The sequence below is a fragment of the Taudactylus pleione genome, unplaced genomic scaffold (genome assembly GCF_031769625.1).
Source record: "Taudactylus pleione unplaced genomic scaffold, aTauple2 ptg000206l, whole genome shotgun sequence".
NCBI lineage: Eukaryota > Metazoa > Chordata > Amphibia > Anura > Myobatrachidae > Taudactylus > Taudactylus pleione.
This window is the reverse complement of record NW_028284608.1, coordinates 13,120,261-13,135,625: the sequence shown is the minus strand read 5'-3', so window position 1 is coordinate 13,135,625 and position 15,365 is coordinate 13,120,261. Positions and strand designations below refer to the sequence as shown.

At 43.1% G+C, this 15,365-nt stretch overlaps 1 protein-coding gene across 2 annotated transcripts in view; it reads left to right on the top strand.

Annotated features, from left to right (window-relative positions):
• Positions 1–14,982, top strand: part of JAG1 (jagged canonical Notch ligand 1) — a 46,431-nt gene extending 31,449 nt beyond the window's left edge. For both annotated transcript variants that reach the window (XM_088478061.1, XM_088478062.1), the window contains 12 exons: positions 338–451; positions 1,085–1,198; positions 1,281–1,394; positions 2,685–2,801; positions 3,215–3,242; positions 4,214–4,299; positions 6,428–6,541; positions 6,768–6,877; positions 7,974–8,213; positions 10,137–10,268; positions 11,360–11,507; positions 13,979–14,982. In XM_088478061.1, coding sequence (XP_088334187.1) covers positions 338–451; positions 1,085–1,198; positions 1,281–1,394; positions 2,685–2,801; positions 3,215–3,242; positions 4,214–4,299; positions 6,428–6,541; positions 6,768–6,877; positions 7,974–8,213; positions 10,137–10,268; positions 11,360–11,507; positions 13,979–14,436 — 1,775 coding nt within the window. In that variant the 3' untranslated portion in view covers positions 14,437–14,982. The remainder of the gene's footprint in view (positions 1–337; positions 452–1,084; positions 1,199–1,280; positions 1,395–2,684; positions 2,802–3,214; positions 3,243–4,213; positions 4,300–6,427; positions 6,542–6,767; positions 6,878–7,973; positions 8,214–10,136; positions 10,269–11,359; positions 11,508–13,978) is intronic.
• Positions 14,983–15,365: the final 383 nt, after the last annotated feature.

Sequence of the window (15,365 nt, the reverse complement as noted above, 5' to 3'; positions counted from 1 at the left end):
TCACTGATGAAGCACGACGGAACTTGGTGTGAGCAAAAGCCGCGTCCGACTTCGTATGCAGATTCAGACTTCTTCGCGCACAGACGTACAAATATTGCATATCATATTAATCAGTGCAGTCTAGTGAAGCGGTTTTGTCACATTCAATTGTTTAATGTATGCGACAGAGGCACATTCAAGTGAAAAAGCCACTCGGCGCAAGCCGAACCGCACGGGGCCTGGTGCGCCAAGAAGCGCAGTAGGTATATAGAATAACCTTTGATGCTTCTGTAGATGATGATAAATATTATTATGTCGGATACCGTGGTATGATACATGGCTTTCTTCTTTATTGCAGATATCAATGACTGTGAAAGCAACCCTTGCAAAAATAGTGGCACCTGTATTGATGGGGTAAACTCCTACAAGTGCATTTGTAGTGAAGGCTGGGAAGGAACTTACTGTGAAATAAGTAAGTACTGTTTCTTTAGTCTACAAGAGTAACATAACTGAGCATGGTTAATAGAGGAAGCTGGAATGACCCCCCCCCCCCTTTCCTAGTATAGCGTTGATTTGCCATTTTGTCCGGCTAACGCACTTGTTGGGTTCCAGATAAAGTCGCCCAGAATTTCCTGTCACCGAGCAATGATCTTATAAGCCTATAATTCTGTCTAGTCATTTAATTTGTAAGGTGTGTGTGTGTGTGTGTGTGTGTGTGTCAACCCGGAAGAGAATGAAGGGTATATTTACTAAAGTGACAGTTGGCAACCAATAAGACTCTACTTAACATTTAAATAGCACCTTCTAGAAGATAATAGCTATAATCTGATTGGTTGCTATGGGAAACATCTCCACTTCTAAAAACTTTCACTTTAGTAATTATACCCCTGAGTGTGAAAATTTACAGAAACCGTCATTATGCAGTTTGCTTGTAATATAGACCACTTGGTGTAATGTAAAATTTTAGCTGTAGTCCAGTACTCAGAGCTTGCTGCATCTAGTTCACTATTGTATGAAAAGCCGCCAAGTTTCTGCACCAGCTCAGGCAGCCTCGGTCAGTGAGTACTTGTCTGTAACCATGTGCTGTATTTGTTTCTGTTTTTAGACATAAATAACTGCAGTAAAAATTCTTGCCACAATGGAGGTACTTGTCGAGACTTGGTTAATGATTTCTACTGTGAATGCAAGAATGGGTGGAAAGGAAAGACGTGCCACTCCCGTAAGTGTATGTTTGTGATTGAAGATGAACGCTGATGTTTTTTTGGAGGTGCCAGATCTAACACCATGCGCTCTTCTTACAGAAGACAGCCAGTGTGACGAGTCCACCTGCAACAATGGGGGCACGTGCTACGACGAGGGGGATGCCTTTAAGTGCATGTGTTCGGCTGGCTGGGAAGGGACCACTTGTAACATCGGTAAGAATACGTCCTAATTTCTTTAGGAACTGCATCTGTTGCTGTTTATCTTGGAAGTGTAATAGATATTATGTCTGCTCATGGGCTGAACTTTATTGAAAGCAACACCAAAAGAGCATAGTGAAGCCGGTGAGCCGACGCCAACATCCCGGCAGGGCTAGGATACCGACACCTGTCAGTCACTATACTAAACTTCCCTCCCCGCTGCCTAACCCTTCACCCTTAGTGCCTGTGCCCAACCCTCCCCCTAACCCCAGTACTTACTGTTGGGATGCCGGTGCCGGGATTCTAACAGGTGCCGGGATTCTGGGGGTGGCATTCTAAATGCCGGCATCCCAACTGTCTGTATTATGACCGCATCCTGGTCGTAGTAGGACTATGGCCCTAATTCAGAGACGCTCGCAAAATGCGAGCGGTCGCTCTGAATGAGTGTGGCCGCTTGGGGTTTGAAGTGCGGCCCCCTGGTCGCTAGCTAAGCTGTGGGTTACCACCCACAGCTTTAGCGACCGACCAGGTTGATGGTCGCGATGGTCAAGACCATCGCGACCATCTGGGCTTGCAATGAGACCCTAAGGTTGGGTCTCGGCAATCGCAAGCCCCAGGGAGCTTCCTGCTCTGATCGAGCAGGAAGCTCCCCACTGACATCACTGCTGATGTCAGTGCGGCCGCCCACAAAACGGCAGGCGTTAAGGAACGCCTCCGTTTGTGAAACCACCCTCCCGCCACGCCTACAAAACGGGTCGAGTGGTCGATCAACATCAACAGCCGCCCCTTTTGTAGTGAGCTCCGAAGCGAGAGAATTTCTCTCTCGCTCCGGGGCTTGCGAACGCGCAGTGCGGCCGCTGTGCGTGCACAGGGCCTAAACATCGGCCCGCTTGCGAGCGCTCAGCACTTGCGAGCGGGTCTGAATGAGGTCCTATGGTTTTATACTATAGAATCTCTGATTTACATCCTTCCCCCTTCCGGTACTGTGGCCTGCCTTCTTCATAGCTTGATGTGGGGCCTAAAAATAATTATCTCAGCGGCTCTTTAGGAAAGTATTGGTGTCCTGGTTCCAAGCATAATTGCTAGATTTCCTGTAATCCTGGCATTGCATTATGGTTTCTGGACCGGTTCTGTTGGTCTATAGTAGGGTTAAACCAGATGAAGGCATTTTGTAAGTTGCTGTTTGCAGTCAGCAGTAATGTGGGGAAAATGAATTTTAAAGGCAGGGAAACATCCTGTTCTCTCTCGTGACTCGTCTGTTCCCTGCTCGGCTTTCATGCTTACTTTGCACTGTTTTCCTCGTAGCAAGAAACAGCAGCTGTTTGCCAAATCCTTGCTTCAATGGTGGAACTTGCATAGTCCGAGGGAATTCTTTCACTTGTGTTTGCAAAGAAGGCTGGGAAGGCCCAACGTGCTCTCAGAGTAAGTTTGTGCTGCACCGGAGGGGGTGGGGGGAGCGGAGCTGAAAGAACTTAGACCATTAGCTCATCCAGTCGCCCTCTGTACCTTAAATTGAATCCAGAAGAGGGAAGTGTTTGATGTGGACTTCAGCATCACCTGAATCATGTTTTGCTATAACATTAAGTAACGGAGGTTTGACCTGGGCATGAGAAAGTTGCAAATGACATAACCAGGCACAGATGTTGCCCGGTGGTTTTATACATTCTCTGCAGCCCACAGCTCGTCTGCTTCCCTTCACCTTCTTTTTTTTTTTTTTTTTTTTTTATTTCATTTCTTTTTTAGTCTGTATGTGATTTAGATTTTTTGTTGTGACTTACAGTACCGTAGCCCTTTATTCTTTATTTTTTTTATTTATATTTTGTTTTTGTTTTTAGATACCAATGACTGCAGCCCGCATCCATGGTAAGTGAAAACTGTAAACAAATACATATTTCACCCAATAACATAAGCCACGGGCTGCTTCCTGCATATCGGAGCTCCCAAGATGTCCAGTATTCTATGTTCTACATTTAATGATTGAATGTCATGCACTATAAAGTCAGTTTCCCAACCAATGATTATCCCGGAGATTTAAACCTAAAGACTAATAGGTGGCACCTTCTTCATGGTCATTTTTAATATGCAACATTGGGAGTAAAATATTCTGAGAGATCTGGAAAACATGCACTGTTAGAGGTGCACTGATATAGACCATCTATAGGGTCAATTATTAATACTGTATAGTAATACACTATCCAGTGCATAAGGTAACCCATGTGTACATATATATCCAGGGCAGTGTTGCCCACATCTGAAATAAAAACCTTCAGCGCAGACAGGATGTCCATACTGGTGCATATAAAGGCTTAGTGTGATCGCTGGTCCTGTATTTATTACATAAACTGTTTCTTATGATGTATATTGTAGCTGATTAAGTGCTAATTATGCACACCCTCCCCCCCTTAGAAATCCTGCATTTTCCCATGGTAATGATAAACTTCTGGAAAGCAAACTCTTAACGTAACTAAACTATTCACTTCTCTGTTTGTTTGACTCATGACAAGTGTCGCTAGTACAAAAAAACAAATATATATGGCCACCTACAAAGCAGAACTATTGCAATGTCTGGGATATATACATGCTGTATGCTGTGCATTGTAGCTACTCGCATATTTACAGGGAAGTCTATAGTGAGGTTTGTGTAAAGGGAACAAGCCTATGTACTAAAGGTTGTAATAAATGCTTTAGATGCATGTAAGATTGCAGTGTATCACTCGGACTTGAAGTTGTATAAAATGGTTCCGCAGTAATGATAATTTCAATGTTTCATCTCTAAATTGTTAGCAACACTTTACAAATCAGTGTCTAATTTTTATTTATATTTTCCTTTTCAGTTACAATAGTGGAACCTGTGTAGATGGGGATAACTGGTATCGCTGTGAATGTGCTCCTGGATTTGCTGGTCCAGACTGTAGAATTAGTAAGTATTGCAACGTTTAAATCTCATTGCAAAACCCAAAACTTTGGGGGGAAGATTTATCAAACCTTGGAGAGAGAGAGAGAGAGAGAGAGAGTACAGTATCTGCCATTTTTCAAGCAACTGCCTGTAAAATGACAGTCGGGAGTTGATTGGTTGGTAGTTTCTCTTTCCACTTTATCTCTTTCCAAGGTTTGATACATCTCCCCCCTTTTAGCTCCTAAAACAAACCATTACATTTTAGTGTGTGTGTGTGTTTTTCTCCTCTTGTGGTGGTGTGAAGTGAAACTATCCCCTGTACACTGGTGTTTGTAATCCCCCACAATGTTCAGCTTATCAACTGACTAGAAACCACCTTTCCATCATTATTCCTAGTACTATAGGGGGTAAATTTACTAAAGAGAGAGTTTTAAAAGTGATGTTGCCCATAGCGACCAATCAGATTCTACTTAACATTTAACTAGCACCTTCTAGTAGATAATAGATAGAATCTGATTGGTTACTGTGGGCAACATCACTTTTTAAAACTCTCTTCTAAAAACTCACTTTAGTAAATTTACCCCTAGGACGTTTAATGTACAGCTATGTGGTGTAACTATTGCAAAGAAAAATAAAAGTCTTCTTGTTTTTAGTGTCAAACAGGCAATTAAATCATGCGGATAGATTCTGTGTAATTGTACTCAGTGATGGCACGACATGTATTTTCCATCTAAGTGGTATTCTACAGCCTGTTGTTTTAAATGGCATTCTGTCACAGATGTTGGCACTGTAGATTTCACACCAGATTCCATGTAGAAAGCCATACCGGTGATAATACAGCTGGGAACCTTTCACGCACTCATTTATGAATAGGCCTGCTTAGAATTGGCTGGCTGCCAAGCGTCGTCTAGTTGGCGTATGGATAACGACAGCCCTCCCTTACTGGCTGCTTGTTAGAAGTCGGGGCCAGCGTGCTGAGTGCAGGCTTTTGCAGGCAGGGAAGTTCTTTTGTGTTTACGCATCAGAGGAAGAGATTGGGCTTCTAAAGAAAATCTGATGAGGAGGGAAGAGAGGTGGTCAGACATAATTGTACTAGGCAGAGGGGCTAGGAAAAAGTGGAAGGAATTTCAGGATTTGAAAATCTGCATAATCATCTAGCACCAGTAATGCACAAACATGAAAAAATTACTGGTTGTGCTCAGTGGTGTCACTAGGGTTGTAGTCACCCAGCGTGCCACTGAGTGTGGCAAAGTGGGTGCAATTGTGCGTCATCCATAACCTTTGCACAGTGACACAAACCGGGGGGGGGGGGGGTTTGATGCCCAAATAACAGAGAAGCTCTGCTACTTTGCAGTGAGCTGCTGATCTAGTGCAGTGTATAAGGTGATTTAAACCTACATAAATAAACACTTGACATGAAATCCGCTTTGATTTGCCTTTTTAATATCCTATTCTTGAAGACCTTTTATAAGTGTAGTCAGAAATGTGGGACATAGGGTGAAATTGTGACTGGTTATATTGACTGGGAGGTCGTCTAGTTACAGCTTCATTCCTATTTCCACCAGTGCAACCCTGCACATGCTACAGTAGGCACACAAATCAATAAGTGGCACAGTGGTTAGCATTGCTGCTTCTCGGCATGGCTTTGATTCCAACCAGTGCACTTTCCGTATGGAGGTTATATGTGTAATATGTTGGCGTTTTATAAAACGCCATCAGTACAGAATATTGTCACTGTGCCATCTGGACATAAATGATCTACTGTGACTGTGTTTATAGCCTGTAATATTTTATAGATTGCGGTTCATCCTTTGTGTTGGTTATGATACGGTTTTCAGGCTATTGGTAGGTTAATTATTACAGCACACACTGTGATCCCTAAGGAGTTATACTTTGCCTTTGGCCTTAGAGTCTTAACTATATCTTGCATTTCATAACTGTACTTTTGAAGCTAGTCCTCTAATTGTCTTTTATCTCATTCTGCATTATTACTGTTACAAAGGTTACTTGTAAACCTACTGAGACAACGAGCTATCACAGGGGAAGTCAACTGGCTATTAATCTGCAAAGCTTAATATGCAATGTCATCACAAAATCTTCATTTCCAAATTTTAATTTTATTCTCTTTTTGTTTTTGTCTTTCTTTCCCAAGATATTAACGAGTGTCAGTCTTCTCCGTGTGCCTTTGGAGCTACGTGCATAGACGACATCAATGGTTATCATTGTAACTGTCCACCTGGCCGCAGTGGTCCAAAGTGTCAAGAAGGTATTGGCAAAAGCTTTTTACTATTGTATTATATTTAAGTTAAATGGTGACCTAACAAACAACTGTTCATGTTAACCGAAAACGGCAACCTTCATTCATGGGCTCTGTTTTATTACGATGAGATGCTGTGATATGAGGTGCCATTCCGATTGGTTGTCTCCTGTTGACCGTTTTGAATATATGCAGTTAGTACAAGCCTTGAGCTCACACTTTATCATTTGTGCAGTTACAGGAAGGCCTTGTATAACCAATGGACATGATATGCCAGATGGATCGAATTGGGAGGATGACTGCAACGCATGTCAGTGTTTTAATGGAAAAGTTGCCTGCACCAAGGTAAGCCTTTGTTTTGATAACCAGATGGCGTGAAGAACCAACGCCAATGCTGCTGGCTGCGTGCACTGCCCCTCCAAAGGCTATGGGCATTGAAATGATTGACGTAAAAAGAAAAAAAAAATCCCCTTGTAAAAAATAAATACATCTGTCATCACTGTAAGAGCAGAATACATCCAGGATCATGAGGCGGCACAGTGCATGCTGTACGCACTGCTCTTGATCCTCCTTCTAAGTGACGCATACATCAAATACAGTCTGTCCAAATATTTCCTTGCTTGATGGAACACAAGTCTTTAAACATGCAACTCATTTTATTTTAGAAAGTTGGGGGTAGTTTGCATGAATTTCTCCTTACTAAGAATATGTCGTAGTAGCAGAAAGGAGATGGTTCTAGGACTCAGCTAAGCCCCTATTTTACCATGGTCTCAGTGGGACGGCCAAGTGCTGTATGTACAAAAGTGGAGCGAACGACTGCAACGTTAGTGGTCGATGGCAGTGGAAGGCCTGGGGGCATCAGTCTTATGCTGCCCATCCACTACATGACATAGAAACGACAGCACGATTACAACATTTTTAATCGTGCTGTCGTTCGTATGTCTGTGATAAGCCTACACTTGAACCTTCAGTATAAGCGCATCCATCATCCCCATACATGCTGGGACTGACGTGATTGTCAGGTTGACCAGCATGTATGGGCAATGATAGAGGTCAAACTGCACGATTTGCGGGCGATTACCAAGCGATTGAGCGATAACGACTGTCGTTATCGCCAATCGCTAGGTTTCATCGCCTAGTGGATGGGCAGCATAAGATCCAGAAAGTTGTCGTTGTTTTTTTATAACACTTTTCAAAACGGTTTACGTTACCGTTCTGCTAATCGTCACCTAAATGATTAGGAATGTTCGAACTATATTATACTAAACTATGTGTCGTCATTCATCTTATTTACCACTGTTATTATTACTTTGCGGATTTATGATAAAAAGAGGCTCCGTAATATGGATTTGTGATAGAACAATGCTAAAACGAAAGCTGCTATATATAGCGCAGTAGTACTAAAACTTCCCCTGTATAACGGTGTTTACTTAAATTGTAGGTGTGGTGCGGCCCGCAGCGCTGTGAATTACACAGTAAAGGCCATAATGAGTGTCCCGCTGGGCAGTCTTGCTTTCCGATTAAAGACAACCACTGCTTCATCCCTCCCTGTACTGGAGCTGGGGAGTGCTGGCCGTCAAATCGGCCGCCAGTGAAAGCCAAATGTAATGTCAACACCAGTTATCAGGACAGCAGCTGTGTGAACATCACCTTTACCTTCAACAAAGAGCTGATGTCTCCGGTGAGTTGAGTCTATTCCTTACATGTCATAAGTACATTGCATTGAAATAAGATTATATCCAGTCAGGATATGGTGACGATTTGGCGATGTTTAATAAAACTATATCACAGGAAAGGTTATGCTACCAATCAAATGTTTGCTTCCTTAACTGCTGTAAATCTCATTGATTCTAGAAACGTTTTGCCTTTGTGTCAGTTACATAACTATCCAACCTTTTGGTGCAGGAGAGAAGTAAATAGTTACTTAAGCCTTACCTAAAATGTTTGCTACTCCTGTCATAGAGGGTTATGCAGTGTATACAGATGTATCCACATACTACTTTCTTATTTGTGCGTTAAACAGTCCTAGTAGCGCCATGCCGCGGTATGACTCAGTATGACGGAGCGTCTTTTCGTGCCACTTTTTACCTTCAAATGCGTCTTATTCGCAAAGTGGTGTAAATAGGATGCACAAGCGGCTTCTGCTGATTAGGAATGCCTCATATCATTTTATATTCTGTGAGCGAGTGCGGGTGTATCTGCATGCGAAATGCTACTCTACAGTGTTACAGCCGCTGGCACTAACGTAGCATTTTGCATGCAGATACACCCGCAGTTGCCCATAGGATATATAGGCATGCCGCATATCATTTTAATCAGCAGGAGCTGCTGTGCGTCCTATTCACATCGCCTTTCGTATAAGACATTGAATGGTACAAAGTCGCTCAAAGGCGCTCAGTGCTACCGAGATACACGGCACTCACATGTTATGTTTAACGCGACTTGTAGTGCACAGAGGTAAGGTGTATGTGGACACATCTGTATTCTCAGGGCTGTCAACCAAATATTCAGATACCAGTTAAAAAACATTTATTTACAAGTGGTGGTAGGGTTGGCTCGGTGAAAAATTTTGTATAGTCTCTTGCCATGTAAAAGTAAGGGCGGTATTCAATTAGTATTGCGTCTGCGATAAATTTCCGCCTGCCAGGCTTTTCGCTTACATCGCGTGTTTTGAACGTGGAAGCTTAGCTTGCGCTTCCCTGCTATACGCCGAATTCAATGCCAAAACTGGCGAAACAGGCAAGTGGCGAATGTAAAACAGGCGGGAAGTACTGTCGGAATTGGGGGAATCACTCTGTACCCCAGAAAGAGATGGACTGACTTTGGAAATCATTATGGTAGTTTAGTATTAGCCCTAATTGAACTAGTTAGGATACTTAAGTGGTGGTAATTGTTTGCTATTAGCGTCTTGGTAAAAGTGGTGAAGAATGGCATAAGGCAGTATTTTTTGGAGAAAGTAAGTAGTTCCATCAAATTTGGGGTAGTGGAAAATCGGTACAAGCATATTTTAATGTCTCTAAAGTGAAGTTTTAGACAAAGTGAAATTCCTCCTGCATACAAGCACCTGCAATCCCAAAAATACTTGGCCCCTTATTTCGCTAGTTTTTGAAGTTGTCCCCCCACTTTTTTCATTTTCAAATTTCGAAGGTGTTTTTGGCGTGTTCTTGGTTCCCCTCCCCCCCCCCCCCCTTTTTTGTGGGTCCTTGTCCTTTGGGGGGGTGTACCAAGGGTTCTGAGTGATTTCCCAACTTCTACACCCAAAAATAAAAAATCTGAACTACTTTTCACCTGCTATTCTGAGGCAAATCTTTTTAGCCTATTACAATACATTGACTTTCCGCGTACACGATGGGCTGGAATTGTATTTGGAGATAAGTTCCGACCACGTGAAAAGCCGAAATCGTCGATACTTTTCCATGGATAGCGGCTTTTCTCGTCTAATTGAAGAAGGCCCTAAGTTTAAAAATAAAACCAAACCATTTGTACGTATTGTTTTGTTTATCGAATGGGAATATTTTACGGAAGTAGGGTCCTTTTTCTTAGGTCACATTTACACAAATTAACCCTGATTACTGGAATCTAATGTGTTGTGTTCGTTTACCAGGGACTCACTACAGAGAGCATTTGCAATGAACTGAGGAATCTTAACATTGTGAAGAATGCTTCAGCTGAATATTCCATCTACATTACCTGCGAGCCATCTCCTTTGGCAAACAATGAGGTCCACGTTGCTATAGTAAGTTCATGTAGTTTTAAGATATGTATATGTGTGTATGTACTCTTGTAGAGCCATATAGATAGATAGATAGATAGGGTAATAAGATATACAAAATAATGGGATGGGCAGTGCAAAAAAAATGGCAGTGTTGAAGGAGACCAATGAATATTATTACTACTTAAAAGAAATACATAAGCCTATACATGCATGTGTAATGATACTATAATCGCACAGCTGAGACCTCTGGGCCTGATTCAGACCCGGTCGCAAGAGCTGAGCGCTTGCAACCGGGTCGATGGTGGCCCAGAGCGCATGCACACAACTGAGCCGGCTCCGTCTCGCTCATGCGCGTGACCCGGATAGCGACGGGCAATCCGGGTCTCGCACCAAAGGGGGCGTGCTGTCGATGTTGAGTGACAGCACGCCCCCTTTGGTGGGCGGGCAGGGGGGGTGGCTGCCCAAACGGGGGCGTTCCCGTGAGAACGCCTACCGTCTGGGGGTGGCCCCACTGACATCACAAGTGATGTCAGTGGGAGAGCTTTCGGCTCTGTTTGAGCCGAAAGCTCTCTGGGGCTTGCGGCCACGAGACCCTACTACAAGGATCTCGTCGCAGGCCTTTCGCTTCATAAAGAAAAAAAAAAAGACGCCCTGATTCAAAGCGAGCGCTCTGTCAGAGCGTCCGGCTCTGAATCAGGGCCTCTGTCTGGTAACCGAATGCATTGAATAGTACTGTTATCGGACCATGAATGATTATGCCCACAGAAGTGGAGGCTGACAAGCATGATACTGCACGAGGCCTCCCATTGCAAGGATTCCCCTAGAACCACAGTACTGCTACCCATTATGTATCTTTCCTCTCGACACTGGAAATGGAGTGGGCACTAGGGCTGGTCTCCGGTAAATGAAACTGTTCCTCTGTGGTCCCCCACCCCCCCCCCATCCATGCAGCCAGAGTAGCTTTAATAAGCAGTTTCCTGGTCTTAACAACAAGAATGTCAGAGGGCTTTAACACATCACAAACCTATTCAAAAGCAAACATCATATGTTGTCTGTGCTGAAAACGGAATGATCATTCTGGTAAATAACTGATGTGTGCGTTTACTTTCCAGTCTGCTGATGAAAGCAGAGATGGTAGGAACCGAGTTCAAGACATCACTGAGAAGATAATAAACCTGGTTAGTAAAAGAGATGGAAACAACACTTTCATCGCATCGGTTGCAGAGGTCCGAGTGCAAACGCAAAGCAAAAGCCAGACGGGTGAGTGCCGGGACTCGGGAGTGCCGACTGACGTAGATGCAGTTTGGGGGTTTAAAGTAAATGTTCAAAATAGATCATCATTTCTGCTAATATAATCCATATCCAGTTGCTAATCATTTGGATGCTCTATTATCTTACAATAACTTTTCATGCTTCTTATCCAGACTCGGGGTGATTCTGGGTTCTAAAGATATTACTACTAGAAAGTATTTGGATGATGCATGTTCAGCATTTACACGAGTGATACAACACTTATTTCCTCCTAAAGTTGATTGGGCAAAAATAGTGGGATCCGGTCTAAAGATCTACAGTAAAAAGGTAGACAATGTCTAGATAGATACCAGATGTTAGACAGTCAATAAGTCGACAGGGACAAAAGGTTGTCAACCATTAGTACATGTCAACCTTTGGTGTGTCAAGAGTCAAAAGGTCGACACAAAAATGGCAGAGACTCGTCTTTTAGGGTTAGGCACTTACCCCAATGGTTAGGTACGAGGAGGGGGGGGGGGGTTAGACACTTACTGGAGAGTTGGGCACTAGAAGGGACTGTTAGGGTCAGGCACCTACCTAGACGGTCAGGCATCAGGAGGGAGGGTTAGGGTTGGGCACCAAGGGGACAGTTAGGGTGAAGATTAGGCTTAGGACCTTCTGTCCCTGTCGACCATTTGACTAACATCTGGTGTTTATCTTTTTACTGTAGATCTTTCAATCCACACCTAAAAATAGTGACCTTATACCAAAATCCTAATGAGATTATTGAGTGAGGCTTTGTGAAGGTGGTAGCGAGACCAAAAGAAGCAAGTTACATTTGTATCTGGAACAAACCATGTTGCAATGCAAAGGGGTGCAAATACATACTTGCTGCTTTTGCATGTAGCCCACAAATACCGGGAAACTTAAATTTTTACATTGCAATTTAGATCTGAGTTTTACACACACCCCTCCCAAATCTAAATCTCTCTGCACATCTTACATCTGACCCCCCCTGCAGTGCAGCATGGTTTACCAAGGTGCAAAGTTACTTGCTCTTGTTTGCTTTGCTTCCAACTCAGCATTAGTCCTTCAGTGTGTGGCATATGTGCGCTCCTCTATCTGTGCCAAACCTCTCCAGGGCCTCACACGTCCATGGTGTCAACTGACTTGTGCGGAAAGCTCTGAGCAAGTCTGCTCACACTCTCTTATGTCGGATTTGTGGGGGCTCAACCTAGGAAGACTGAATAACCTCTGTCCCATCGAACGGGTATTGCTCATCATATTCTGCTACATTTTTAGGCGGGTGCCGAAAGGGGGGAATCGGATACTAATTTCTTGGGTTGTTGGAGGGGCAGCCTCTCTTGCCATCTCCGGAGGATCCAGGGAGGCTGCTACCGCTGAACGCAACAGTAGTCTCCTCTGCCTGCATCTGCATGATGAGCAGGGGATCGCACTGAGGCCTTGAATCAGGGCCGTCCTGCTGAAATTTTAGAGTGGCCTCCTGGCCGCTCGCATAGCTGTGGGTTACCACCCACAGCTATAGCGAGCGGCCAAAAAGATGGTCCATCGCGACCATCGGGCTTGCGACGAGACCCCCTTGTGGTAGGGTCTCGTTCTCCCAAGCCCTGGAGTGCTTTTGGCTCTATCAGAGCCAAAAGCACTCCCACTGACATCACTTGTGATGTCAGTAGGGCCGACCCCAGGCGTTCCCATGGGAATGTCTCCGTCTGGGCAGCCACACCCCCGGCACGCCCACCAAAGGGGGCGTTCTGTCAATCACCATCGACAGCACGCCCCCTTTGTAGCGAGGCCCGGAGCCGCGCATGCACACTTGGCCACCATCGACCCGCTTGCGAGCGCTCAGCATATTTTACTGTAGCACAGAATTGCTTTGAGGCTAAACCATGGTGGGGCATTGACTAAACTTTATTGTGTCTCCCTCCCTGGGGTATCTCTGACTTCTGTATGAGTTGAGTATAAACTTAATGTGTTTAAATTCAATAACACTGGTTTAGTTGTCACAATTTCGCAGAGATTAACAAACTTTGAAAATCGCATTACACATTATTTAAATTCAGCCAGAGTTTCTTTGATTTTGTATTTTCTGATTGTGGTAATTGGGTATATTTTTTTGCATTTTGATTATAATGGTAGTTGCTTTAAATAGCTTCAGCTAGTTGTAATGTTTCATGTTGTTGAGACTGTTACGGGGGTTATATTTACTACGCGGCGTCTTTTCAAAGCTGCTGATTTGTTGGAGGTTCTGTGCGTGGGATTTAAATGGCAATAATGATAAATTGAGCCAGAACCGCCGACAAATGGCGGGTTTGAAAAGTCATCCCTTAGTACGATCAGTTTAGATTATGGGAGCAATGGAGGTGATTGTAGTTTAAAAGATTATGCAAACCAAAGACTTCTTTAAAAGACGACATGGGTTCGGAAAACATCGCTCCACTGTATCAATATAGATATTAATTGCTCTCTTATTTTCATACCAGATTTCCTTGTGCCGTTGCTGAGCTCTATCCTGACAGTGGCATGGATTTGTTGCCTGGTCACCGCTCTTTACTGGTGTATACGGAAGCGCAGAAAGCAGAGCGGGCAAAGCCACACCGCCTCCGAGGACAACACCACGAACAACGTCAGGGAGCAGCTCAACCAGATTAAAAACCCCATCGAAAAACATGCAGCGAACAGCGTTCCCATTAAAGACTACGAAAACAAAAATTCCAAAATTGCAAAAATAAGGACACACAACTCAGAAGTTGAAGAAGACGACATGGATAAACACCAGCAGAAAAGCAGATATGTGAAGCAGCCAGCTTACACGCTGGTAGACAGGGATGAAAAACCACCTAATGGCACACCCACAAAACAACCAAACTGGACAAATAAACAGGACAACAGAGACCTAGAAACGGCACAAAGTTTAAATCGAATGGAGTACATTGTATAGCAGACGAGCACTACCATGCAGGGCTGGTGTCTGCTGTTAAGGGCTCGGAGTCTCTAGTTCTTAAACTGTTGTGTAATATTTGAGTCTAAGGCTATTATTTACTTAGAATCCCTATGTTAATTTAAGTTTTGACAAGCTGGCTTACACTGGCAAGGATAGTTGCTGTGGTTGGCTGGAATACCAAGTGCTGCATTTCACATCTATGCAAAACTAGTGAGAAGTGCCCTAATGAAAATTCAGCCGCAGCTGGACGATGGAAATGCTTCAGAAGATCCTGCATTGCCTTTGCAGTTTGCTAGCTCGTAATAATTATTATTTTTATTTTTTTTATCGACGTTTTCAACAGGTGTCCATAGTAATACAGTCTTTAGAATAATACATTTTATTTATATTTATTATATATAATTTTTTTATTTTGTATATTGGTTTTTATAGTGATGTACAACTAGTTCTGTATTTGAAAGTGCCTTTGTAGCTCAGTACCACAGCAACTATCGAAATTTAAGTTTATTATTTATTTTTTTTATTGTATTTTGTGTTGGGAAAGGGAGGGAGGGCTGGGTGGGACTGTCAGCTGTTGCTGGTAAAATGAAGAATTGTCAAGTAGAAGTTTTGTATAGACCTGTAAATAAATAACTTTTTTTTTTTTTTTTTTTTTAATTAATCAGTGTATATTTGATTTATTAACTTAATAATCAAGAGCCTTAAATATCATCATTCCTTTTTTTATTTATACCTGTGTTTAGAGTTTAAGGTTTTTGATAGCTTTTTGTAAGCTCGTGGCTTCAGTTTTTCAATTTTTCTTGTTACACGTTTAACTATATGCCAAAATTTAAGATGTTCTAAAAATAGTTTTATTTTTTAAGAATAGGATGGGCGCACGTGCCTCAACGCTGTTTTTTGTACATTGTCAAATGTTAAACACCTTT